The sequence below is a fragment of the Dermacentor albipictus genome, unplaced genomic scaffold, assembly GCF_038994185.2.
Source record: "Dermacentor albipictus isolate Rhodes 1998 colony unplaced genomic scaffold, USDA_Dalb.pri_finalv2 scaffold_16, whole genome shotgun sequence".
Classification (NCBI taxonomy): Eukaryota; Metazoa; Arthropoda; class Arachnida; order Ixodida; family Ixodidae; genus Dermacentor; species Dermacentor albipictus.
In genome coordinates this window covers 5239001-5266872 of record NW_027225570.1, presented here as the reverse complement: position 1 = coordinate 5266872, position 27872 = coordinate 5239001, and the positions used below count along the sequence as shown (strand labels likewise).

At 48.2% G+C, this 27872-nt stretch overlaps 2 protein-coding genes across 7 annotated transcripts in view; one reads left to right on the top strand and one right to left on the bottom strand.

Moving 5' to 3' along the window:
• The window catches only part of LOC135920498 (uncharacterized), a 166260-nt gene that overhangs the window by 59927 nt on the left and 78461 nt on the right, over positions 1-27872 (top strand). The window contains exon 1 of one of the 5 annotated variants that reach the window (XM_070528977.1): positions 1944-2368. The exons of 2 other annotated variants lie outside the window; for them this stretch is intronic. In XM_070528977.1, the coding sequence (XP_070385078.1) occupies positions 2207-2368 (162 nt within the window). In that variant the 5' untranslated portion in view covers positions 1944-2206. Of the gene's footprint in view, positions 1-1943; positions 2369-27872 lie in introns of those variants that run through there. 2 more of the 5 variants (XM_065454767.2, XM_065454769.2) reach the window with 2 other exon arrangements.
• The window catches only part of LOC135920499 (methylthioribose-1-phosphate isomerase), a 199286-nt gene that overhangs the window by 170090 nt on the left and 1324 nt on the right, over positions 1-27872 (bottom strand). The gene's annotated exons all lie outside the window — the stretch shown is intronic.

Here is a 27872-nt window from a genome sequence, read left to right as displayed (position 1 = left end):
TTTCTTATGCAATCTTTAACACTGCACATTAGGGGCCCATGCGGTAAGGAATATTAAAGATCTTGAACATCTGATCTTGAATCTGTTCCAACTAGGCCGACTCGCAGTTATGCTTCAGGAAAAACATTTTTATAACTCTATTTAGATGCACGTCAAACAACCCCAGATGGTGAGAACTGAAGAGATTATCTCATAAGCATATAGCCAGACGTAATACGCTAGAATTTGCTCAATTAAAAAAAAAGACAAGAAAAGAAAAGAAGGTAGCTGCGCCCTTCGGCTTTTTTCTAGGGGTGTAAACGAAAGAAATTGTTCTCGAGTCTGATTTCTGAGAAAAACATGTTACGATTATCTTCTATTTCTTACCTTGAATGTAATGCCGTTCCCGACTGTACGTCCGCTCAAGTAAGCAGCTTCTGCTATACGAACGGCTGCTTTCAGTTATCCGGTGCATTATCATAAGGACAATAACGAAGCAATGAAAGGAACGGCATGCCTCACATACACGTAGAGATATTTGTAGATCTGCTGTGTTCGTTATAGAAGATCAGTGTGGTGCTACATTGGGAACCCAGCTTTAATGGGTTACAGTCTCGGAGACATGGTGAGACCGGCAAAAATAAACGAAAGTTTTCCTTGCCTGAACCAAGTTTGCAGATTTACAGGCTGTCCCAAAACGGGGCGTTTATATTGAATGACAGCTAAGAACTTGTTTACCAGAACCGATTAGCACCCGTGCGTTAATTCTGTCCGGAACTAGTGCGCCTCGGCACAATAGCCACGACTCTCCAGCAGCACAATCATTCGGAACAAGAGTCCTCACTTGCATCGGCCCCTCGCCTTCGAGGCTTCAAAAGTGCTTTTATTCCTTACATTCGGACGCAAACGGCTATTCAGTAATTTTTCATAGTGGATTCTGAAGTCGAATACGATCTGAATAAGAAATGTTTCTACTTCATTTCGCCTGCTGGCACGTCGAAGGAGATCGCCAGACAAGCCATGGAGATTACTTTGGTAAAGACTTCCCGGTCTGCCCGATTGAGTCTTGCATAGGCAATATCTTGTTAACACTGCTGTTCATATTAACGTCCAATAACTGCCTTGATTCCTTTTCTCAGAAAGTCTATTGGTTCACCTGGGGTTGGTGCAGCTTTTAAAAGAAACACGCTTATTCCGGACGGGAGGTCTCACCTTTTCAGTCAGTGCATTTAAAATATTTCATAGTTTTTTTATTGCATATATGTCGTGGTAATATGTCTATATACCCTTAGATTTACCTAGAAGTACATTGGTCATCTGCATTTCTTCGCGCAATGCAGTTAATGAATCTGGTTTATGTCACTATAGTATTGTTTTATTTGATCATTGTCCCTGATCAATATTCCACCAACTAGAAATGCACGTCAAATGACACGATATCAATAACATTTTCTTACGCAGCTTCATGTTGCAGATAGGCGGCCTCTGCAGCAAAAATTACGTGTTACATTTAGAAATAATGTTAAAAACAGCAGTTCACCTGGCTAAAACTACGATTGGTAGCGGCCGACAAGAGTCGCGGGCGCACCAATGCAATTAAAACTATAACAAATTTTACTGCACAGACTTTTTGCAAGACAAACAGCGTCCGCGCAACGAACGCGCGCTCGCTAGCAGACGACGCACTTCACAACGACAACAAAATTAAAGATGTCTTGCATAACACATGCCTGAAATTTGTATACATAGTAAAACGGTGTTAATAAAAATTTGCAGTGGAAATAAAGCACTATAATAAGAGCGTACGCGCGCAATCAGTCTTAGGGCCCGCAGCGAAATTACGTTGAATGTGCCTCGAAGGGCGTCCCCGCCCCAATCCAGTTCACTCGCAGCGCCCTCGCGAAATGTTTTCCACACGCGGCGGCTCAGCGAAAGTGCGCCGTGCGGTCCACTCGACCATAGAGTTTCATATTGTAAGAAACTCTATGCACTCGAGCATAGTACACTCTCATAAAACTAAACGTAGCACCATGTTTTGAAGACTGCCGCCGTCCTCCTCTTCTCCGCTTTCCCTCGATGCTGTGCCCTCCCATCGCCGAAAGCCGTCACGGATTTCGCACGCTTCTTTTTTTTTTTTTTGCTTCAGCTGTTATCGCGGTGCCAAACATTGCGTGCGGCAGTCGCCACGTTTTGCGCTTCGTTTGTGCTTTTGTAGCGTAGTTCCGCGATGCCGTGTCGCTGTGCCTTCGGGTGCAGTGCACGTTCCAATAACGGCAAGCGACTCTTTCGGATTCCATCTGCCAAGCGAGACGCGGCGCTTAGGAAGGCCTGGCTTCAAAGAATCAGGCGGGCTGATTTCAACCCAACGCAATGGTCCAGGCTCTATGAGGTAAGCGATCGATTCTTCGCTCATCACTAATCTCATATGCTGCCACTTGCTGTATGCGGCTTCGTTAGTTTTTCGCTAGCCTAAGTGCCGCACGTTCGCGCTGCGTTTATTTGCAAATGTCGTGCCCACGATTTCAATCAAGTCGTCTTCAAACGCACGTGCTTTTTGTCGACTCGGTCAAACATTCCATGGCGTTGTCCTTGTTTGGCCTGAATGTATGCGAACAGCACGTTTTGAGCACGACCTACTGGGCGACCTGCGCGTGCGGCGCTGCGCCAGCGCCGCTGATTTGCTTTTGCTTGTGTGGTTTTTTTTTTAGAGCGCAGCTCTTTGGCGTCCGTTCCTGGGTTTCGCGTCGTCGTCGGCGTCGTCGTCATCGACGGCGTCGGCCTGGTAACCAGCTCGCCTCCGCCGCCGCGCTCCGCCGCCGCGCATGCGCCGCTGCTCCGCCGCCGCGCATGCGCGCTGTCGGCTCTCCGGGCGAGGGAGGATGATGGAAGGGAGGAGGAGAGACTGTGGAGGAGGGCTGGCTACACAAATGGCTCTTTGGCGTCCGTTCCTGGGTTTCGCGTTGTCGTCGGCCTCATAACCAGCTCCGCCCCCCTTTCATCCCCCCAGCGCTAGCAGCGACCGACTGATACCGCTTTCGTGAGTCCGCTACCGCACTCACGAAAGACGTCGTGCACTTCCTGCAACTCGCATTAACCGTCCATCGATCCACACCGATGTTAGTAGTGGGGGACTTTAATGTTGACATAAAGACAAACAGCAACTTCCTAACACTTATGCGGGAGAACATCCCGTTCCTCTCGCTCGTAACGCGTCCCACGGCTGTGACAACCTCGCGAGGCACTTGTATAGATCTCGTCTTTGAGAATCAAGCATTGGTGTACCAAGTCGAACATATATCAGTCTATTTCTCCGACCACAAAGCTTCCTTCATGACTGTCAAGAACTGTTAGTGGAGTCTTTGTTAAAGGAATATGTGTGAAAAATAAAAAAAAATTCTGTGATAGCGCATACATGTGTTGCTCGATTTCTTTGCCTCAATCTATCGAAAAGGTGAAACAGCTTATTTGCTGCGCTCAAATTTCGCATTAGGAAGTAACGTAATCGTCGGTAATTTTTTTTCAAACCGCCGTTGCGAACGATGGCGCTAGCAATGTTGCCAGGTTTGGCTATATATAGCCAAATTGGGCTACAGAACAAAATTTTTGGCGTCGACTTGGGCGAGTTGGCTATATTTGGGCTACTGAAAATCTGCGACTTGGCTTTGTTTGGGCTATGAGTGGCGCCTTAATGCACGCTCGAGAGGTGACTCTCATACAGCAAAACAAATCTCGAAGGCTATGTTTCAGCTGGCTGAGCCGGCTGCGCGTCTTTGTGTGTGTGCTTGAAATGCCCCCCTTCCCTCCCCCTCAGTGTATCGTTCGCTGAGCCGATGATGCTATCCTTGACGCGCTTAAATTTACACCGCGCTTCACCGTGCCAACATTTTCGCCACCAATGCCGTTTGATCTTCGTCTTATCCCGACAACCAATCAACGGGCATTGGGATGAACCTGGGAGTGGAGGGTGTTCCACAGTACACTGTACTAATAACATGGTTAAGCTCAGAAACGGAGAGCAATAAGGTTGGGCGATCGTGGCGCCGGCATGAAAGAAGGGAAGCACCGGTAGATGACATGCGCCAGTGTGTCCATGGCGAAGGAAGGAAGGGAAAAGGGGGGGGGGGAAGGAAAGGCAGGGAGGTTAACTAGTTTAGCTTAACCGGTTTGCTACCCTACACATGGGAGAGGGATGGGGACGATGAAAGATGGGGAAGGGAGAGAGAGAGCACAGCACACACACATCGTCCGTTAGAGTCCATCAATCTGGTGCGGTACGTAATATCACTGTCACAGCCGCTTGTCCAATCCCGTCTCTTCAGTGGCGTAGCCAGAAATTTCGTTCGGGGGGGGCTCACTTTGCAGCTCGGCCTGCTTCTTATAATATTAGTCGAGGGATCAATATATATATATACATATATATATATATATATATATATATATATATATATATATATATATACATATATATATATATATATATATATATATATATATATATATATATATATATATATATATATATATATATATATATATATATGTCTGTCATTCAACAACCTTGTTTACATTTTTGTACATATGCAACGACCAGGGGAAAATCTCAATGACGCTTTCCTTTGTTAGAATGTATTGCGCAGGAGCAGCTGTCACCGGTTGTTCATTGCAAGTAATTGCTCCGAAATTACAGTCGCAAGAGAGAGCACATATAAAAAGCAGGAGTTCTGCAACATATACGAGGGTGAGTCAAATTAAAGTGAGCCAATTAGAATATATGACAAACGGGGTACTTTATTTAAACGTAGTCACCACGAGTATTTAGACACTTGTTCTACAAACGAGTCGCGTAATTCCCGTCTCATAAAACTCCTTGGGTTGCTCCCTCAAAAATCTGTAAATGACTACAGGTCATCTTTCGACACGAATCTGGTTCCCTTGAGCAGTTTCTTCAAATTTTACCAAATGTGGAAGACGCAAGGCAACAGGTTTGGGCTGCATGAGGGATGTTGCAGCGTTTCCCGCTTGAACTTTGCCAGTTTTGTATTAACCACATCAGCGACGTGGGAACGGGCAACGTCGTGAAGCAAGATGTCCCCAATGCTCAATTTTACACGTCGTTTGTTCTTAATTGCGAGAATTTGCGACACGCAGCCGATCCAATCTTTCACAATATCTGAAACGATTTAGAGTATCTCCAGGTTTAGAAAATTCGATCAATAGTGGCCCCTAACGATCTAAAAAGAAGTCAACGCTTTTTCAGCATAACTGACGGCCTTTGTTTTCCTTGGGAACGGTGAACTCAAATGTTTCCACTGTAAGATTTGCCGTAGTGTTTCAGGCTAGTAGTAGCGGCACCATGAGTCATCCCCGGTCACAATTACAGACAAAAAGTCGTCACCCTCATCTGGGGTTCTTTGACGTGCACTTAAATCTAAGTACACGGGTGTTTTCGCATTTCGCCTCCATCGAAATGCAGCCGCCGTGACCAGGATTCGATCCCGCGACCGCGTGCTCAGCAGCCGAACACCATAGCCACTGAGCAACCACGGCCTTTTCAATTGTGTTGGGGGTGATTGCACGGTGGCTTTGGCCCGGCCATGGATCGTCTTTGTAACTTTCATGTGCTTCTTTGAACAGTTTGCTACAACGCTTCTTAGTGGCCAATGAAACGCAATGTTCAACGCATACGGCAGCCATACGGCGAATAATTTCTTTTTGGGAAACATCTTCATTTGTCAAAAACCTCACGACACCAAGCTGTTCAACTTTTGAAGTGTCCATAATGTCACGCAACCATGTTAAACCCCGTGTATGACAGCATTAAAGAACATTTAACCTCACCTCTGCATGTCACTTGTAAATGAGATGCGTATGTGCTACGCGCATGCCTCGAAAATAATGAACCGAACCATTATTGCACCGGGCGGGTTGTCTCACTTTCATTTGACTCGCCTTCGTACATTAGAAATGCGAAGATACAATGGAATACACAAATGTGAAGATACAGCTTGATACAGGGCAAAACATTGTCACTGGAAACAATGTTCACTGCGCATATGCACGAAACCTCGCAACAAGATATTTAAATATACGCATAAGTCACCAATAAATCTACGTACCTAAGAAAAAGTCACTATATATAATGCGTCAAACAAGGCAAATAAGCAGGTTGCGCAACCACAGATTCACAGATCACAGCACCTCCCCCCCCCTTCCCTCCACTCCCAAAATGTACCGCGTGCGACGGAAGGCGGCGCGCTTAATCCCCGCTTTTCTCCCTTGCGCACACAAGACTCAGCCACCATCGTCGGCTCACCACCTCCCCTTCCCCCCCGCACGCTTTCACTCACACATAGAGCATGCGGCGCGCGGTCACGATGTTATCGCCCTTGGTCTTTATTTATACGCAACATGAGGGCAATGACAGGAATGCGCCTGGAGTCTTCATAGAGCTGCTATTGCAATAATAAAATAGTATCCGGCAACTGAAGCGTCCCGTCGCCATTACTTTCCGCATAAGAAGTAACAAAATCGAACTTTCACCATGCGAAAATTCGCTGCGCCGCAGTAATGTCTTTTTTTTTTTTTTGTGGGCGGGGGCAGCGAAATAGTATAACGCAAAGGAAAGCATGTTGGCTACAATCGAATGCCTACTTTGGGCACCTAGTGTGGCTACCGAACGATTATCGAAGAAAACGTGTGAAGCTTGGTCCACAGAAAACCATACGCGTACTGCTCGGTATCCTACACCGGCGAGACAAAATTCTCAGGAGAGGTTGCGCTCAAGCGAACGCGTTGCGATCCATCGAGTCCCCGCAGTGCTGGCGGCGAGCGACTATGCATTGTTTCTTTTTCTCGCCTGCTAGCCGGAAAGCGTCCAAAACTCTGCCAGGTGATAATGCAGTCGGCCAGAGAAAAACAAACGCGCATCCAAGTGCGCCGCGCGGTTATCGATGCAGCACGAGAAAAACGCATGCACTCTGGCTGGATCGGCAGCCCGCGGGTTGCGAGAACAAAAAAAAAAATGAAAAAGAAAGGAGAAAGAGGCTCAATATATCCTCGCGAATAAAAGTCTAGGTAGAAAAATAAATAAGAACTTAGTTACAATGGCTGCTTTAGTGTCTTGACATGGATGCTTTGGCGCAGGTGAAAAAACTAAATGCTTATATTCTTTTCTGTGACCTGATGGCACAAATGAACCACCAGAACGCTTTGTCTCATCGGACCTCGCTGCGTGCTTTGTCAACTTGTCTGATAGTATGTTGATTTGGCTTGTCTCGTTGTATGGCCCGATGTACGAGTTTAGAAAAGGCGATGCACCTTTGGTGTCAAATGTTTACAACAGCATTAAACCCAAAAAGTTCCGGAATCGAAAATCTAAAGCACGACTTTGAAAATGTTAATGGACCTTCCGCATCAAAATGTTATGAAAACTTCACACCCACAACGTTTCAGAATTGAAATCCAAGCGCTCCGTAGATTCCGCGGCCTCCGCGAGATGCCGAGACGACCCCGCTCGCCTTCAAAACGCCCTTGAAATTTTGTGCCCGGTGGGGCTCCTTGCGTTACGATATGTGACTCCCTATGCATAGGCGGTGCCCCGAAATCCAGCCCGATTTGGCAATGTTCGCGCTAAAATGTCTTTTCGGGCGTGAATTAAGGACATTCCAGACAAAATGGGGCATGATTTCTGGCGCCGGGAGTTGTTTTGTTCGGCGGCACATGACAGCACGAAAAAATTTCGGGGGGGGCTGAAGCCCCATAAGCCCCCCCCCTGGCTACGCCCCTGCGTCTCTTTCAAAAACCGAAGTAGTCCCTTCGTCGCCTTCACCTGCGATGTCTTCTGTCGGCAGCATGTAAAAATCGCGTTGGGGGACAATGGTCTAGTGCCAAGGTGCGCTAGAACGGATGCCAGGGAGTGTCGCTGAACATCATAGTCAGGACAGTCGCACAGAATGTGTTCCAGCGTCTCCTCGCGAAGACAGGCATTACAGATAGCGTTGTCGGCCATACCAATCCGAAATGAGTAAGATTTCGTGAAAGCCACCCCTAGCCATAAGCGATAAAGCAGAGTCGCCTGTCTTCGGCGATTCGGCGAGTCCAATTGGCATATATAGATGCATCAAAGAGGGCAGGTGGTATTGACGGTTGCTCCGGTTGGTCTGGCTGTTTGGTGCGCACCGTAGAGAGGGCGCGATCTCCTGTACAAGCACTCGAAGTCTGCTAGCTTCGTCGGATCGTGAAAGCGGTATGGCCTCTTCTTGTGCGTCTTCAAGAGCGGCCCGAGCGGCATTATCGGCGTCTTCGTTTCCAGTGATGCCGCAGGGACTTGGCAGCCACTGAAGCGTCACGTGGTGTCCTTTCTCCTGTGATGTATGGAGTAGGTATCTAATATCGAATACGAGCTGGCGTCTCGTTGAAGTATCGCGCTGGGCACAGCTTCCGAGCTAGTCCGCGTATCTCACGGTAAGCTTTTTACTGCTATTTTCCTTTGCGTGCGAAATGAACTTTAATGCGATGGCGTTAAGGGCCCCGTGTCGCAAAAAATCCGGCGTCAGCGCCATTGTCCGTATGAGAAAAATGATCCCGAACGACGTCGGCCTTTGGCTAGCGCATATGCATTACTGAAATAATTGATTTTCTCAAAGTAAAACGCGTTAGAAAATTCGTAAAGTACGACCTACACTCAACCTACAGACATAGCAGCGTCGAACTGTAATTTGGATATACGAGAAAACATATTTTTGTTACGTGGAACCTCGAACACAAACCCCTTTTCCATCTGCCGCTCGACGTCTTAGTAGGAGGGCGATCATTTGGGCTAGTTGGTTTTCCATGGGAATGTGCCGTGCAGTGCGAAGCGGGCAAGGGGACACAGGAAAAAACGAGGACATGCGGTTACTGCCAAGTAAGAGCGGCGCGCCCCCCTTGGTTCCATTCAACACCATCCAAATGGGACTCGCCTCCGTGGCAGCGGCGGCGCCTGCCGTGCGAACGGAATGAAAAAAAAAAAGAACCATAAAACTCTCCTTCGTGCATATGATTCTCCTCCAGCGTTTGCAGGTAAACATTATGGTTGCATAGGCTGCAGTTGCCGGGAAGCGTGAGAAGCAGTCAGGGATCTTTGAGTGCTATCACGTTCCACTCTTAAATGTGAATATTAAACAGCTGAGAACCAATTTTTATGGTACCTATTTTTAATGCAACGGAAAGTTCACCGGTCAGAGTGTGTTATCAAGTAGAGGTAATGCGGAAAACGCCGTGGAACATTTTTATCAGAATGTTTTTATCTGCAGTGAGGATGTAGTCTTTCACTGTCAGTTTGCTGAAAGCGGTGATAGGTGAGTGTGATAGTGATTCTACGCCGGCATTAGTGGGGGGCAGACGACAAGTGCGGCCGTAATTGTGACAAAGTATTTCGTCTAGCAATTCGACGTTCCTGCGATTCATGTTTTCCGAAGTGTTAAGTACTTCTGCGGTAATAGCTACGTGTTTTCATTGTTTCCTGTCCAACTGCTTTGGTATTTAAACAGGCAAAGCGAAACCAATCGTATTGAAAACGAAACGACGATTTTACACGTGATACGCTGTTCAGCGTGTTGCCGTAGCCATGCGTGTGCTTTTGACTTACATAGCATAGAATAAAGCGCAAGTCTCTAATATTATAGCTACTGCAATTTTAAGAAATAATTATCTTGTTATTAATAACAGCCGACTTAGTTACAGTAATCTCATAGAAGACATCCGAACTACCAAGATTTAATTGCCAGGCCTTGCCACTTACTGCGCTTTGAGATTTTCTTTTCTTTGCCAACTTAAAATTATAATCCCTACTTCAATCCCGAACAATGTGCCTATTTCTATCATCATAAATCATGATCAGTTCATTTCCATCAACATCTCAACACTTTCTGGCCAGTTGTCCTCAAGCATCGTCCCAGTTTTTTTTTTTTTTCGTGCTTACATTTTAGATTCACTTCGATAGGTTCTCCCTCGGGAGCGATTCGCTGGAACTTGAGTTTCCAGGGCCAACAAAAAAGTTTTCTGTGTGCAAGTATCTGCTCATTGGCTATGGGGTTGGGCTGCTGAGCACGAGGTCCCGGGATCGAATCCCCGCCACGGCGGCCGGATTTCAATGGGGGCGAAATGCGAAAACACCCGTGTATAGGATTTAGGTGCGCGTTAAAGAACCCCAGGTGGTCGAAATTTCCGGAGTCCTCCACTACGGCGTGCCTCATAATCAAAAAGTGGTTTTGGCACGTAAAACCGCATAATTTAATTTTTTTTGTGCAAGCATCATGTAGCTGTTGCAAGTTGAGAGCGTCGACCGTCGCGGCATCACGGACATTTTTTTACGACGGGTTGTACAATAAGAGATTACCGTGGTATGATGGAAAAATTTATATACAGATAAAACTGAAAGAACAATGGCTATATTTGGCTACAAATTTGTTTAGCTCTTTTTTGTGTTTGGCTACATTTGGGCTACAGTTACTCTAGCTTTGGGCTACGCCTGGTTGTCCGACCTGGCAACACTGGGCGCTAGTGCTCAACGTGCCCCCCACTTACCCCAATCCCGTGGCCGGCCGCACGCACGGGCAGCAAGCATTTTCTGCGAGAGCACGGAAGGACGCAAACGCACGCGCGCGATACAGTCAATTAGCTGAGTGCTTGGTGATCTGTAGGTGTCGCTAGATCTTGATTACCAGATTCTATTTCAGTGACACTGTGATTCTCAGACCCGTGGGCGCCGGCTTTCGCGTTCGCGGCTTCTTCATGCACGATGGTTTACTGCTGCATGCCGTTGTGAAAGTAAAGCGGCCGACCATCAAGAGGAATTTCATTTCACGAGTTCCCCGTGACCGATATTAGGAACCAATTGTTGAAACCTGAACAACAACAAAAAAAAATTGGCTGGGGCTTAGCTCAGGTTAAGCCTGGATATCTCGAAGCGAAAGGGTTCGGTGATGCTTATGGTTTAGCTTATAGTTGTGCTTTATGATTTAGCCTATGATTATTCTTGTGGTTTAGCTTATGGTTATGCTTTATGATTTAGCCTATGGATATGCTTACGGTTTGACTTATGGATATGCTTACGGTTTAGCTTATAAGGTTATGCTTTATGATTTAGCCTATGGTACGTTATGCTTACGCTTTCACTTATGGATATGCTTTGGTAAGCTTATGGTTATGCTATAGGTGTGCCTTCTGTAGTTATGCAAATTGCTAATTATCAATGATATACACCATAAGTTATGCAGAATTATTAGACTTCTTTATTCATCATTGTTGGGCACATTGTCTTTCGATTTCTGTAGCCATAAACACAGCTCTCTGTATCCGTAGTATCACTCCTCCTTCCATGTTGAATGCGCACGCCTGTTCTCTGGCAAGCGGTTATATAGTCGGCCTCCGCGATAAACACGCGCTTGCGGCGAACGTCAAACGACGACGCATAGCGCGCGGCAGTGGCCACCTGCGCCGACTCCGAACACGCTTAACGGAGCCAATGCCGACATACGCCGGCTCGCGCGAAGCGCGGTGTTGACTAGCGTAGTGAAGCTTTTCGTTTCAAAAGTCCAACTCCAGAAAAGTGCTTAAAGTGTAGAGACTATCTGTGTGATGGCACAATGAAGCGCCCTTGGAATTTTTCAAGCTAGACTTTCGTTATGATTTGGTAACGCGGCGTAAATAAATACGTTAATACCAGCACATTTTTACGATTGTGGCATGCACTGCAATTAAAACTGCTCAACAGCACGTCACTTCAGTGAATGTGCCGAATGCAGCAAAGGAACACGTGGGCCCTGCAAAGCGGTACGTAGTGCGTTCATTGCGTCCGGCTCGGGACTAGCGAAGCCTATGCGAGAATGAAGTGCGGGCGCGCTCAGGCCTCGGCTAGCGCGGAAAGTGCGCACCAGACCATATTGGCAGCACAGCACTAACCAACATTTTAGCAGACACTGAGGGGAAAAAAAAGCTCTAAGGGATTACACTATTTCAATCCTAGCAGCCGCGCGGCCTCGCCACTGTTGGTCACTGTTGGCCGCTTAAGGTCTGCCAATGTTCTTTTAGCTGGCGATGTGTACGATCTTCTTACGAAGCTTTCGGTTGTGCCTTTGCTTCTTCCATCTTGCGTGTAATGATATCTTGGCTTCCCAGAGGTGGGCTAGTCGGCTGCCGATCTTGTCAACCTGGACTTAGTGTGTGACCGTCTGTGTCGCCTTGTTCATGTCGTCATTGAGCGTCTCCATCCATGCCTCGATGTCGTAGATGTTCTCTTCACCTCTCTGTTCTACTTGCTGCTTTCGGAACTTGTCCCAGTCTGTCCATTTAAATAGCTTAAGAGGAGGGGGTATACCGGCCTGAGGGATTCGTGTTTCTATGTACATGTGGTCACTACCGAGATCTTCAAAGGTATTGCACCACGCTGCTTCAGAGATGTTTCGGACCGCTGTTAGGTCTGGTGTCGTGTCGCCTGTCCTTGATGTGCCCGTGCGGGTCGGCGCTGTGGGATCGGTAATAAGAGTTAATTCGGCATCATGCAGGTCCTGCCACAGGTGTCGACCTTTGGCTGTAGTGTGACCATAGCCCCAGGCCTCGTTCAGGGCGTTAAAGTCTCCCCCCCACCAGAAACGGGCTTGCGCCCGCCAAGGCAAGCCCCTCGAAACGGAGGAAACGACCCGCGAGTGAGCTGGATTACTGTATATGTTGAGAACAAATACAATGTGTTCGTGTGTCCTATTGGGAAGGAGCTCTACAAGCATGTGTTTCGCATGTGTGCCGGGTACGCTGTGTTCTCGCACTACTATCCCTTTCCGAATTAAAATTGCGAGTCCGCGATCAATGGGAATCGGCGAGGCATGCGCAGTTTGTGGAAGCTTTGGTGCTGTACCTACTGTTTCCCTTATCATTATGACGTCGGGCTTGGGTTGCACGTGTCGGACGTATTGTTGCAGTAGTGGTTGCTTCTTAGTGAAGCCCCAACCATTTTACTGCCACACCACGAGCTCATTAGTGGGGCTGGCCATCATGGTGCTGTACTTGTGTGTTACCTGAGATAGGGCTAGTGTGAATGACTGTAGGGCCCATGGTGGCCATCATTTCCATGCCTGGGCGAAGGCCTATGTTAGTCTCGATTTTGTCTATATGGGTTTCAACCGTGTCCGAGCAGTGAGGTTATTGACCGCAACGCCGATGTTACGGATCCCGGTTTGAATTTCAGAAAGCAGCTTCCTCACTTCCTGTTCTTTCCGCCAGTCATTTATCGTGACATGTGCTTTGCGCCAATCACTTACTGACGATTCGAGCTTGTCGAGCTGTTGTGACTCATAACTGGCCGCCCCGCGTTTCCTTGTGGGCGGCACCGCACTGTCGTTTCCGTTCGTGACGGGAGTCGGGACTAAAGCAGGCGTAGGTATAGATGGCTGCGCCATCGACTGTTTAATCTCGCGAATTTCTTGAGTTAACTGCAGCACAACTGTGCGTAACTGTGCGTTTTCGCGCTGTACTACTTCTACTGCCACATCCCTAGGGTCTCTCTTATTGCTGGGTTCTGAGGCAGTAGCTCCCGGAGCCCCATGTCCCAGTGAGCTCTTAACCGCATCTGCCCAACTCACCTTGTCAGGTAGGTTCCGGCCTTGGCGGCTGGCTTGCTTCGAACGCCGCAAGCTCAAACAGCCACGGCTCGGTCTGAGAGTTTTGCTACGTGCTCGGCTCCGAGACCTGCTCTGCTGGCGGGATGGAGGCCCCGCTGCCGAGCAAGACTGCGCCCGGCCTCAAGAGCAGGGGGCAGGTAGGAAGTATTCATCATAGTTATGCTGCTGTAGCTTGAGGGTGGCCTCCGCTGCTGCCCTCTCTCGGTCCCCGCATTGTTTTTTGACGAGATAAGGGATCTTGAATCGAGCCTTACAGGTTTTGTCCGCAGTGGGATAGCTCCCCCACAAAGGTGACACCTTGGCGTACATGTGTGATTGGAGTCTGGGTTCGAGGCTCCGCAGCCTCTACACACACGGTTTTGGGGGTTCGGGCAGATGTCCATGCGACGGCCGACGCGTCCGCACTGGTGGCACACGTCAGTCTGCTTTCTGTACAAGGTGCACCTGAGCATTGCACCTCCTAGTACACCCACTTTGGGACCCGGCCACCATCGAAGGCGATGATGACCGAGATGGTCTTGCTGAGTCTTTTGGTCGCTAAGGCATTCGGGTTCCTCATGTTCACAATATTGAGGTGACTGGCCTTGGCGTCTTCTACGAGAGGAATGCCTCGGACGACTCCATTGACTGTATAGTCGGGCGCAGTTTCATAAGCCCGAATCTCAAACTGATGCCCGTCGACCTCAAAGCTGTCGAGTCGGCGGTACCATTCTGCATTAGGAGAGTGAGGGGTACTCACAACAATGATGTTTTGCTGAATATTTGGGCAGACAAGGTCTTCCGTGGCGTCTTGTGGAGGTACGCTTGCTGCCTTACATAGGGTCAAAAAAAGGCGGATGACCCCGACTGTTGCAGCGTTCAAGCCACCCCGTGGCCAGATAAGAACTTTGTGGTGATCACATAGAAGGGTGGGCATTTTCCCTGCCTTCAAAACTCGCTGCTTGTGAGTGCGTGGGCCTCGCTGCGCCTTGTTCGTACCTCCAACGCCAGGAGGCTGATGCATTGTTTGGGTTAGCGCGCTTGCCCCCAGGAGAAAGTCGTTTGTGCCGGCCAATAGTGCACCATCCAGCTTCTTCAGCAATCTCAGTGGGTGGGATATCAGTTCCTTCAACTTGAACTTCCATGGCGGCTTAAAGAAAGTCGATGCACAGCCGTAACCGTGGCTCACGTAGCGGCCGGAGCACTAAGCTTAGCAGTAAGCTTAGCTCGGCGGCGCAGCGGCTCGGCGCTAATAGTCCAATAAAGCGGTGAAAACACAGTTTCCACCTTGAAGACGCATATCGGAAGAATCAGGATTACTTGCTTGAGATGATGGTGCAAAATTACAGATACATTTTGCAAAAACACTGCAAAACCATTTACGAAAGACGGAGCCGACACGAAGTGCATCCGCTCCCTTTGGCTTCTTCCTGGAATTGACAAATGCCTGCCCTGAGTCCAAAGTGATCAGGACCACTCACTTACTTACTAGCCTTGCTTTCTTCACTCCTCCTCCAATGCCACCCCTGTGCGACGGCAGTCAGAGCGCCGGCTCGGTTGCGGCTGATTTCGATGATGTGCTGCTGCCCAAGCCGAAATGCGTAGCCGCCGCTGTTCGCCACTGCATGTACCCCTCCTCCGTGGTGGCTCGGTATCATTGCATCACGGTGCGCACTTCCCAAGCCGACACGCAGAGTCACCTCAGTTATGATGCACAGTAGCAGCCTTGCACACACCTGTGAGATAACTGCTGCCGCGCTTCTCAAGTCCACAAAAAAAATATATGAGTGGAGTTGTGCAAGGTGCCCTGCAAGCAAGGAAAGCCTGGCTTCTGCCGATTCATTGGTAGCTCACTAGTGGGTGAAAACTGTAGGACGACTACATATATACTGCTGGTCGATCATTTGCTCTCGCAACCTAGTCATGATGTTACAGGCCCGCTGTGCACGTTGGCTGCTGTCCGATGAGGGACTTAAGCACAGAGGCGACAGCGGTAAATCAACCAACGCTGAGCTAGCACATGGCGTAGCTCATTGTCTCATCACTACTAGCAGAGAAAATCATACGCAACAGCATTCAGGTGTCCTCTCGATCTTCTGGCAGCCAGTCATAATATAAGGTAGAGAAACTCCGACCAAAATACGGCCTCCAAAGCGCGAGCAGTACGTGGCAACAGCGTTTGATTCGACGAGCATCTGCTAGTGCAGTACCACATAGGGGAAAGCCACAGTCGACAGGAGAGAGTGAACGCCGGTGCAGGAGGAGGAGAGGGGAGACGGCGCTACCTTTATTTTATTGAGGGGCTTTACTGCACTCTGTCCTGTCTCTTTATTTTTTTCTGCATGTACATATGCTGTAACAGTACGAAGAGCGATCTGTATGTCACTGTGGTTGGTGCTTAAGGTGAACAGGGGCGCTATACCATAAAGGTATTCCAAAATTTTCTATTCCAATGCTGCAATCAGCCCTCCGCTATTGGTCAAAAACTGTTTTGAACCACCCTCACTTCGCCTGTCTGTCACGTGACGTCACGAAAACTGCGATAGCTCCCTATCTGATATGATGCGTACACACTGATTATGCATCATTGAACCGGAAAAAAAAATTATTTCTGATTCGACGCCTTTTAGCCATTAACCCTAGGCTGCACCCACTTCACCTGCCTGCCGCGTGACGTCACAAGACTGCGAAAACTCACTGCGTCAAAGTGACGTGTACGCGGTAATGATGCGTTAATATGCCGAACAAAACTGAATATTTTCTGAATAGCCGCAGGCTGCCCGTTCCGAAAGGAATAAAAGATGGCTGCCGCAGATTGCTCAGGTGCCGGCCACTCACGCCTGTTGTAAAGCATGGGTTTATTTGCGTAGAATGAACATTTTTGCATGACTATGTAATGTTTGCAAGCACTTTCGGCACATTTACGACCTCGCTCTGCCAACTCTTCTTTGCTGAGGATTCGTTTTAGTGGCACTCTTAACCTTCCTTTGCACGCCGCCGCGATTTTCGACCAGCCACGTCAAGCCTAGTAAGAGAAAGCGCACCAATCGCAGACGCCGGCACCACCCTCTTTATCCGGTTATCGATTTTCAGTGCACAGGCTCGTCCCCATCGAATCCCTCTTCACTTGAGCGTGCTCCTCGCATCTTGTCAGCCAATTGAATAAGACAAGCCGCTCACTATAGGCAATGCTATTTGTTTTTAAAGCAAACAAAAGTGCGGAGAGGGTTAGATTGGTCTGTTCAGATAACCCTGTGGGTCACCGCCCAATGCTTGCATCTTGCGGTTACGCAAATTTGACATCAAAAGATTGGAATAAAAACATATTGTAATAGTTTTACCTCATTGGGCCTCAGGACAGCGTACAACATCATCTCCTGTGCCGTACTAGTAGTTGATAACCTGGGATAAGTGTGCTAGATAGGTGACAGATGGGTCGGTAAAGATGAAGTTAAGCACCTAGACAAATAGAATGAGAATCTTGATCTCTATCGATTCCAAGCTGCGTCCTCAACTACTCGTGCACCCGGCATGTGGGACCAAAACATGAGTGCCAAAAGAAGGCAGATGCAATCAAGGACAGCAGAGAATTAGGTGGTCTGACGAGGTTGGGAATTTCGCGGGCATAGGCTGGCATCAGCCGACACAAGACACTGCTAATCAGATATTGGGAGGATGAGCCTTTGTCCTTCAATAGACATAAAACGGGCTGATGATGAAAAAAAAATGTAATGACACTGCACCTACCAGCCATATTTTAAGGTGTTGTACTTAATAGATGCATGTATGAGGGAGGACTCAAAGATAACCAGAATTTCCTGATAAGAAACATGGACATTTTTTTTTAATTTAATCACCCTCAAGGTACTCTCCATTAGTACTAATGCACTTGCTGGAAGCACCTTGCAAATTCGGCCTCTTCTATATTTACAAGCGCAGTCTTGACATTTAGTTTTGACTTCATCAACATCGGCAAAACGCTTGCCTTTCAAGTCCCTCTTCATGCGACCGAACATGGAGAAGACCGCAGAAGCCAAATCTGGCGAATAGGGCGCATGGGTCAAAGTAGTCATCTGCACTGAGGCCGAAAATCGCCAAACACAGCCATGTGCGTGGGAACATTGTCACAATGCAGGAACCACTCGCCGAAATTCTACAAGGCCGGAAATTTTCGCAATACACTTCTACGCAGCCATTTCAACACCTTCAAATAGAACTGTCGGTGGGTGGTTTGGTTTTGAGGGACGAATTCTGAGTGTACGGTCCCTTTGATGTCAACAAAACAGATCAGCACCATCTTGAAATTCGATTTAACCTGACACGCTTTTTTTGGACGAGGTTAGCCAGGTGAGTTCCGTTGGCTTGTCACTTGGTTACTTTCGGAGTCGTACCCGTAGCACCATGGCTCGTCCCCTGTGATGATTCTTTTTTAAAACTCTGGATCGTCTTGTGACTGCATCGTTCGTTGCATGGTGTTGCGTTCTCCAGGGTAGCGCATGCCACTTCCGCCGATCAATTGTTGCGACGCCTGTTTCTGAAAGCCCGACTGGGGTTAGTATTGGGTAGCGCGGTGTCAGCAGGCTGCAGGCGTCTGGAAGACCATGGCGATCAGGCAGGGACGAGACGATTTTTAGTGCGAAACTTGCACGGTTTATTCAATGGTTGGTGAAAGATAAGCAGAAGAGAATGAAGTGTAAAAGTACATTGCGGGGCCCCTTAAATAGGCCCACTAAAATCGTAGGCGGCATCTTGCTCACGTCAATGTCATGTGACAGGCACTGCGTCTGGTTGTGGATGGGCTACTCCCACTTTCGTTGAGCCTGTACGGGCCCGCCTCCACAGAGGGCTTGATCCTTTCTTCTAGGCAACACTGGTTTGTAGAAGTTCTGTAGAGCTTGACAGTTCATGAAAAGGGTCCCTCTTTGAGTCGCACAGTTTGTGAAAAGGGTTCTCCTGCACACACACAATAGTGAACACTGCGGGGTGCCAGCGAGAACGGCAACCCCTCGAGACAACCATAGCAAATTAGGCATCCATCCTTAGTTCTGCATAGGCATCTACTCACACGAAGGGGCCTGTAAGCACTGCGGGGCACCTGCAAGACCGGTCATCCACATGAGACAACCATGGCAAATTAGGAATCCATCCTTCGTTCCGGTTGAGCAGGGTCCTTCGAGCATCCTTTCTTCTCCGGGGTGTTACTTGCCGACCGTAACAGCATCCCCAGCGGGGGAGGAAGATCCCAACGCGTAGGGGCCAGCAGCCACTGTGCGAGGGATCGGCGTTTCAGCAGCACAATTTCCCTCAGGGGTGACAAACCGTTAGTTCGTAGCTGGTAGATTCCTGGGAGGTGATTATCAGTCCTCGTCGTGTTCTTGTGTGTTTTCTCCCTGGCTCGGTCCGGTGAAACGGAACTTGCAAACAGGTCTTGCAACTTTTCATCGCATGTTTGAGCAAGCAATTACCCCAGAACTGTGCCGGACCCACAACCACACAGCAGCGAGCACAAGGCCTATCCACCCTCCCCCAAGATACACCAGGCTTTACAAAAAAAGAAAAAGAAAACCCGCTACTGCTTTCCTATTCCTTTCTCGCGCCCTCACCCCCCCCCCCCCCGAACACTAAAAACAGCCATTACTTGAAAGCGTTAAAACGTGGTTACTAAAATCAGTTAACAATCAACTACAACTTTACAATAATAGAAATAATGTATGAAAAATACCAACGTAAAAACGCTACAAAAACCCGAGTGAGCATGAGGCTTTCGTTACTCTAGAGGCAACGACTTGGACCGCCAGCATTGCCGTTAAGCTTACCCTTCTTGTAGCGAATATCGAAGGTGTGCTGTTGAAGAGCCAATCTCCTGCGCAAAAGACGACCATTTTTCGTAGGCACGGACTGCAGCCATGTGAGGGGACAGTGGTCAGTCTGTGGTGAACCTTGAACCAGCGATATAGTATGCTAGCTTCTGCACCGCCCATACTACGCAGGTACATTCGTTTTCTGATGCCCTTGTATGCTTCCTCATGAACTGAAAACTTTCTACTGGCGTAAAGTACATGGTGTCCGTTTCCGTCATCTCTCTTTTGACAAAGCACCACCCCCATACCTCTGTCGCTGGCATCACACTAAAGAATGAATGGCTTAGAGTAGTTGGCTGCGTTCAACACTGTCTGACTCGTTAGCATACTAAAGGCCTTTTCTTTTTCATCATCCCACTTAACCGTTTGTGGCTCTGTTTTTCTGAGCATCTGTTAAAGAACTTGCAATCTCAGAATAACGCAGGATATACCTTTGGTAATAACCCGCCAAGCCAAAGAATGACCTGATGTCCCGTTTGGTGCGTGGTTGCGGGAAGTTGTCTATTGTAGTCAGTCAGTAGTGTAGTCAGTAGTCAGTAACCTCGGAAGGCCGACTATGGCCTTGCCCTATTACATGACCTACATGAGCCACCTCCGCACGCCCTATTGGCATTTGGGAGCCTTGACAGTTAAGTTGGCCTCTCATAGACGACACAGCACGGTTCGCAAGTGTTGCATATTGTCCGCCCATGACGAAGAAACGATTGCTGTGTCATCGAGATATGGAAGTGTAAAGTCCTCCATTCCTCGTAACACCTGGTCCATAAGGCTAGAGAAACGATAGGGAGCATTCTTCAATGCAAAGCTCAGGACTTTCGGTGGAAAGGTTTCCATCGGTGAAATAAACGCCGCAAGCCTGCTTGCTCTCTCTGTCAACGGACCCTGCCAGTACCCTCTGACTAAATCGAGCGTAGAGATGAAATTAGCACTGCTCACTTCCTCAAGCTTTTCCTCGAGATGCGGTATTGGGTAGGTCTGGTCCTTCGTGATTAAGTTGAGCCTGCGGTGCTCGATATACGGTCGCAGCTCCTTTCCTGGCACCTCAACCAAGAAAAGAGGTGAGGTATAATCCCTCTCTCCTGGCTCGATTACACCTAGCTCTAACACCTTGTTTATTTCAGTGGCCATGACTTGACGTTGACGAGGTGAAACGCGATAAGCTTTCGAACGAAGTGGGTCCGATAAGGTTAACTTGATATCGTGAATGATCGCAGTGGCCCTGCCTCGTGTGTCCGAAAATATGTCTTTAAATTCAAACACGAGTTCCCTCAGTTCGGCCCTTAGATTAGGATTCAAATCCGCCTGCTCCACTAGCTTGTCAATGATCTCGTGAAAGTCTTTTGTCCTCGTTATTGATGTTAACTCCGGAAAGTGAACAGGCATCTCCTCAGGTTGGTTAAGGGACATGTTCCCAATGGCTTCGCTCTGCCGGTGCGGTTTAAGTAGATTGCTGTGTTACACTTTGTAGTTTCCTTCGTTTTCCCGGTACTATGATTACGTAGTTTGTTTCAGATAATTTCTTATGTCAACCGGTCCTTCCCACTGAACCTGTAGTTTGTTTTCCAATGAGGGTTTCAGGATCATTACCGTTTCCCCAACTTCAAAGCGTTGCATCCGATTTATCCTGTCATAGTAATGCTTAGCATTGCTTTGGGCCTTGCGCATTTCCTGCTCAGCAACCATTGTGGCAGGGCTTACATTCAATAACTTTCTCCTGCATTCTGCCTCTCGAGACATGTCAGGCTGCAGTGCCTTCCTGACCTCTTCATTAGCTAGTGTACTTTCCGCAATATCCCCTATAGGGCTGTCCTGTCTTGGTGCTGGTTGACGAATCCTCTGTCAGACCTGTTTCCTCCACTACTGGACATTTGTACGCTGCCTTCGCTGCGAGTTCCCTTGGCTCGGAACGAGTTAGGGATTGCACTATTCCTTCACCAACCCTCATTTCCCTGCGTCGCAGCAAATCCTCAGATTTGTTATAAAACAAATATGGATACTGCAGTGGGAGATGTGCCGAGACGGTGGCTTCAGTGTCCAGCATTCCAAAAGGGCTTTCGATGCGAATCTTTGCCACAGGGAAACAAACACTGGAGGTTTCTACGACTTGCGTTATCCAAACACATTCTCCCATGAACTGGCCTTCCTCCACGTACGACAGTTGCACCACGTCCATTTTGGCTGCCGAGTCGCGAAGCATCCGAGACAGTTTGCCATTTACCATAAGGTCACGAATGTATGGTTCTAGCAAGTTAAGATTTTCCACGTTACTACTTAGTGACATCAACTCTAGTGTGGAATTTCTGCACCCCACGGAGGTATGCCCCGTTTGCTGGCAGTTGTAGCAAACTGCTGGTTTCTTTGCCTCGAAAGCTTTTTTCTTTTGCCTTTCTGCCCTCCGTTCGGGTGGTTCCTTCTCTCCCTCGCTGTCCTCGTCACTATTTCTCACCGAATCTGACCTTTCCTTCGAGCTATACTGACTCAACTTTGACCATCGCTTTGGCTTGTCGGGTCTGTATTTATTCATCTCCTTAAGAGCTTCATTGCCCTTCATTGCACATGCAACCCGCTCGTGCTCTTCTTTATCTTCTAAGTGCTTACGCTCTTCCTCCTTATGCGCAATGCTCTCTAGGCATTCCTTCAGTTCGTCGTCTGCCCTGGTCGCTTCGATCGCCTCAATAATCTCCGGCTTTCTTTTTGATTTGGCAGTTTGGAGGCCCAAATCTCTGGTCAAGCTCAACAATTCCGGCTTCTTTAGTGCCTTCAAGTTCATGGCCGCCCTTAGTGCTGCTGACTCTTCGTTCTATAACTACCTCTACGTACTCAAAACTTCTGTCAATGGTTAAAGAAAAATCACTGCTCTGTACTTCCCCCCAAAATACTTGAAGCCAAGTAATATCTTCGTGAAGAAAAGCCGTGCACTCACCATATGCAGTCATGAATCCTGACACCTTCCTTCTGAACGTTGTCACCAGGACGAAGAGGAGACGATCACTTAGATGTCGTCCAAAGCTGGGGTCTCCAGGGTAGCATACCCAATCGCTGCCAGCCAGTTGCGTTCTCCAGGTTAGCGTATCCCACCGCTGCCGATCAGTTGTTACGACGCATGTTTCTCGAAGCCTGACTGGCGTGACTATTGGGTAGCGGGGCGTTGTCGGCAGGCTGCAGGTGTCCGGTAGATCATGGCGATCAGGCAGGGACGAGGCGATTTCTAGTGCTAAACTTGGACGGTTTATCTAACGGTTGGTGAAAGATAAGAAGCGAATGAAGTATAAAAGTACATTGCGGGGCCCCTTAAGTAGGCCCACTAAAATCGTAGGCAGGATCTCGCTCACGTCAACGTCACGTGACAGGCACTGCATCTAGTTATGGATGGGTGGCTCCCACTTTCGGGGAGCCAGTACGGGCTCGCCTCCGCTGGTGGCACTCAGCAGGTGACGTAAGTCCTCGTCGTGGCTTTGCAGCTGCTGTCACTTTTAGTGAGCCTGTACAGGCTCGCCTCCGCAGGTGGCTTGATCCTTTCTTCTAGGCGATGTTGGTTCACGGAATTTCTCCTGTAGAGCGTGGCAGTTCGTGGAAAGGGTCTCTCTCTGAGTCGCACAGTTTGTGAAAAAGGTTCTCCCGCACACACACACAAAGAGGCCTGTGAACACTGCGGGGTGTCAGCGAGAATGGCAATCCCTCAAGACAACTGTAGCAATTAGACATCCATTCTTCGTTACGCTTAGGCATGTACACTCACGAAGGGGCCTGTAAGCACTGCGGGGCACCTTCCAGACCGGTCATCCACTCGAGACAACCATGTCAAATTAGGAATTCATCCTTCGTTCCAGTTGAGCTGCGTCCTTCAAGCGTCCTTTTTTTCCCGGGGTGTTACATGCCAACCGTAACAATGGCATGCTTCCACAGGATGATCCCTTTGCTCTTTAGTAAGAAGTCGGGGTACAAACTTAGCAGTCGCTCGTCACAATCCCAAATCGTTGTGCAAGATGTGCTGAACAGAGCTCCTAGATAACCCAGGTTAGTCTGAGTTGGTTGATTGCTCTGCGGTGATCTTCCTTGATGAGATCATGGATTTTGGCGATGTTGCCCTCGGTTCGCGCACTCGAAGAACGACTGTAACAGGGCTGATCTTCAATGCTCATTTCCTCCCTTTTAAACTGAACAAACCACTCGTACACTTGTATTTTACTGAGAGCTTGTTCTTTGTGAGCTGTTTGCATCATCACAATAGTTTCTGCTGCGTTCTCACCGAGTAAAAAGCAAAACTTCACAGCCGCACGTCGTTCATGAAAATCTGCCATTTCTTATTGTCACGAGTACACTATAGACATGCACACAGAACTGTCAGAAAAACTATATGCGTCGTTGTCAGTAATGCCACTTGGCATACTAACTCAGGAGAAGCCCTCCCACATTGTCCTAGTGGCGAAACCTCGTACTACAAGTACATTGCGCAAGAGAACGATTCTGGTTACTTTTGGGTCCCCCCTCTTATTAGTCGCAAGTGTCACCCTCTGACTCACTGCAGCATTGCATGACTCTTGTCCATTTTACACTTCCTTAAAGCGAGACAAAAGGTGAATAATTAATCAATGTGAACTGTTAAAGTACCATTCCAGAGACCTCATAGCATTTATTTTGGGTCAAGAAAAGATTCTTTAAGAGGAAGTTGCGTCTGGAAGGTCCGCATGCTCTAGCGCATTTCAAATTGCCTGCCCCCCCCCCCCCCCCCGAGCGGGCAGTTGTGACGTTGCATGCGCAGTCACCACCATTTGCTGCTACCGGTGAGTAAAATGGTACCCGACAGCCAGCGCTACGGTTTCTTATGCAAAACACAAGAGCAGAGCCAGAAGCCGGGCTAAGACTGCCGACAATGCAAGAGAGGAAGGGAAAGCACAAGCTGAATCATGAGCATGAACTTTGACGCTTTTCGCAGTGGGTCCCATCCTCTGCTACTTGCATTTTTTGTGTGTCTCATGAGCCAGCAAAACCAACCCAGGAATATGGAATAACCAAACTACTACTGAAACGTGAAAGTGCGCATATAGTCCAGCGAAAACTACATTATTCAACATCTCGTGTCATTGTCAAAGGTAACGTCAAAAAGTTATTTTTCTCTAAGAGTCAAATAGAGGTAGACAAGTATCATTTTCTTCCATATTATAATACAATGCAATGATCTTTTTATTAGGAGTAGTTGAGTATAGTGACAGAATTATAATGAGTCACTACATCATCAGGCTAGTACTTGAATGTTCTGGTGGAGTCTCTAATCATGTCCTGCATTTATTTGATTCCTAAAGATCTGTTCAATATAATATTGAAGCCATAGACACTCTGGAGCTTTAATCTATCACTTTAGCTTGACGTAATTTTTCCCTCTAGTGACCCTTTAACGACGTCTCACACCACTGAGCTAATTACTTCATAGGCACAAATTGCATGTCCCTTTTTCAGCAGCACATAGATTCATCTATAACAAGTTCACTGACTCTAAAATCACTGTATTTGATTTTTTTAGCCCATTTCTCTGCCATTCTCGCCCACTTTATTCAAGGCCGGAGTGTTCTCTTCTTGCACAAGCTATTTCGGGAAAATGTCACTAGTATCAAGCATGTTGTGATGTCATTGGGTGCAGGATCACTCCAGAAAGAGGCAGAAGCAGCGCGCAGAAGCACAAACACACATCAGACTTGTATTGACGCACATAACAAATAGAACGGCACACACGCGCGACAGTTCCCCAAAATACATCATAGATGACATGCAACTATATATATGTATCGGTCAATTATCATGGCCTACAGTTCAGGCGGAAGCGCGTGTTGCCGTGTCGGAAACCTCGTGGAACCGATGTCGGCCAGCGGGGTCGGACAGCATGGTCGGACAGCACGGTTGGACAACAGGGTCGGACAAAAATTTGGACAGCAGGGTCGGACTTCCTCGCGTGGCTCAGGTGGCCCTGCACAACAGTCGATATACTGGAGCCTCCGCGTGCTCCGTTTCCCTCCGGCGGGGTTTGCGCTCGGGAGCCTACGGCCGCAGTCACCGGGTCGCGTCCACAGCTGGTGGGGTAGCCCTGCGGCCGCTCACCCGAACGCTCGATCGCCCGGGTTCAGGACCGCCAGCCCTCCTGGACCAGTTGCCCAGCGGAAGAGCAGGGCGAGGTAACCTCTCAGCGGGTGACAGCGTTAACTCGGGTGTGGCGTAATGGCGCGGGCGGCGGTAGTTCCTATGGGCGAGACGCCCAGCGAGGATGCTCTTTTCCGTCGAACGCCAAACTTCGCGCACTGCTCACGCCACGGGCCACACCCACTCGCGCCACGCTGTTCGAGGTGCCACTGTCGACGCTCCCAAATCGGCGGCGATGATGATGATGGCTCTCTCACGGGTATTTGCAAAGAATCGGTGTCCTCTTCGCCACCGCACGGCACACTGCTTTCATATGTTTATACTTTTCACTCCTGCGTACCATATATTATCACAATACCCCCCTTCTCAAGAAAGCTCACTATTCTAACACAAGGACGCGGGATGAAAAAAAAAGATAAAGGAAAATTGTGATGTACGTTTGTCTAATTGTTCATATGAGCATACGACACATTATTTACAGGGTGTTGCGTTCAGTTAAAGTACTAACACACAAGTCTGTTCGGTTTTAAATAAACACTAAGCACTTGAGTGGTCGCATTGTCTAATCACATTTTGATATATGAACAGGTGATTACGCGCGACTCGACTCAAGTAGTCAGCTCCGACATTGACACAACCTTTTATGTAGTTAACAGTTAAAGAATACTCCTGCAAAAGGAGACTCCTACGCAACACTCTGTTGTTGACGTGCTTGGGGGGCTCCTTGGTGGGCTTTTTTTCGCTGGCCTGGTCACCGGCGCTTTTTCGACTTCGGCAGGCTTTGTGTCGGCGCTTCTAAAACTTCAGGACCGAACAAACTTGTATTCTTGCACGTCCACACAAACACACACTGACGAGGAAGCAGAGCGGCCTGTACTTTCCCTTTAGGGGTTGTCTTTTGCACTTGTCGCATGACTTCACAAAGCGTTTTACGTCTCTGTGTACATCTGGCCAATAATATTCTTGTATGATACGATCGGTTGTTCTTCTGATACCTTTATGTCCTGCCATGATGTTTTCATGTGCCACTTCTAATATGCCATGTCTAAATATTTTTGGTATGACCACCTGCTTAAAGGTTCTGCCAGTGGCCCGGTGGTAAAGGCGATACAACAATCCTTTTTCTTCGACGAATTCGTAGCTGTGACCCTTTCCCAAGTTAAACGACTTGCTTACTTTCGCAAAAATATCTTTCAGCGTCGGGTCTTTCCGTTGTTCTTCAATGAGTTGTCCTTTCGTTACGTCACGAAAGACAATTGTTGGAACGCACAAGGGAAGAATCTTGCCTTGTTCTTGTTCTTCAGTTTTTTTAGCCACGCTTGATACATGCTGAGGCTTCCTAGGGTCAGCTTCATTTCCATCGACAATGATTCCTCGTTGGGAGCAGCGGGGGGCTTCCAGTCAGAGTCCGGATCGTATGGTCCTCTGACACCTGGAAGATTTCTCAGAACAAGGTCGTAGAGGGGCTCATCCATACATGCCACTGTTAACTTGACTGCAAAATACGGCGTGTTCACTTGTATGACAGCTTCAGGCTGGTAACTTGTTGAGCCGCCCAGAAGAACAACGTTGCTCATTCTTCCCGTCATATACACCTCTGGAACGAGTTCTCGTCTGACAATTGCGGTACTACAACCGGTGTCTCGTAATACACGAACACTTCTTCCTAGCAGTGGCAACCACCTGCATCCCGTCGATAAGGAAAGTTACCGCAGTCCCAGGGTTCCTGTCGTCGCTGTCACTTGATCGGCGAGTCTTCTTTCCTGGACGCTTTGATTCTTTCACTGGACGAGTCCGAACTGGTTGAGCTTCGGTGAGTGCACACGAAGAACTCGGTTTGTTGTCCCCGTACCGAGTTCAGCAATTTTCAGCTGTATGTCCCGTTCTGTCGCACAACTCACACTTCAACATATGCTTAAGTGGGGTACGGCAGTCAGGAGCCAAATGTCCAAACCGGTGACAGAGGGTACACATAAGTTGCGCTTTCCTGGGAGCTCCAATGTTTTTCCCACCAGAATCCTTTGTGTTATCGGGACCTTTTCTTAGGTTTGTCCAGTTCTGCGCTTCAAGAAAGCGATCCATCAAGCTAGCAAGTTCGTCAAGGGATTTGCACTCTCGCTCCCTCAAGAAAATGACTAGCTTTGGCTCACAACAGCGCAGAAACTGTTCAGAGATCATGTGATCTCGTAGACCTTCATATGTTTTAGGCACGTTAGCCATCTCAATCCAATGATCAAAATAGGCCGAAATTCTTGCTGCTAACTGT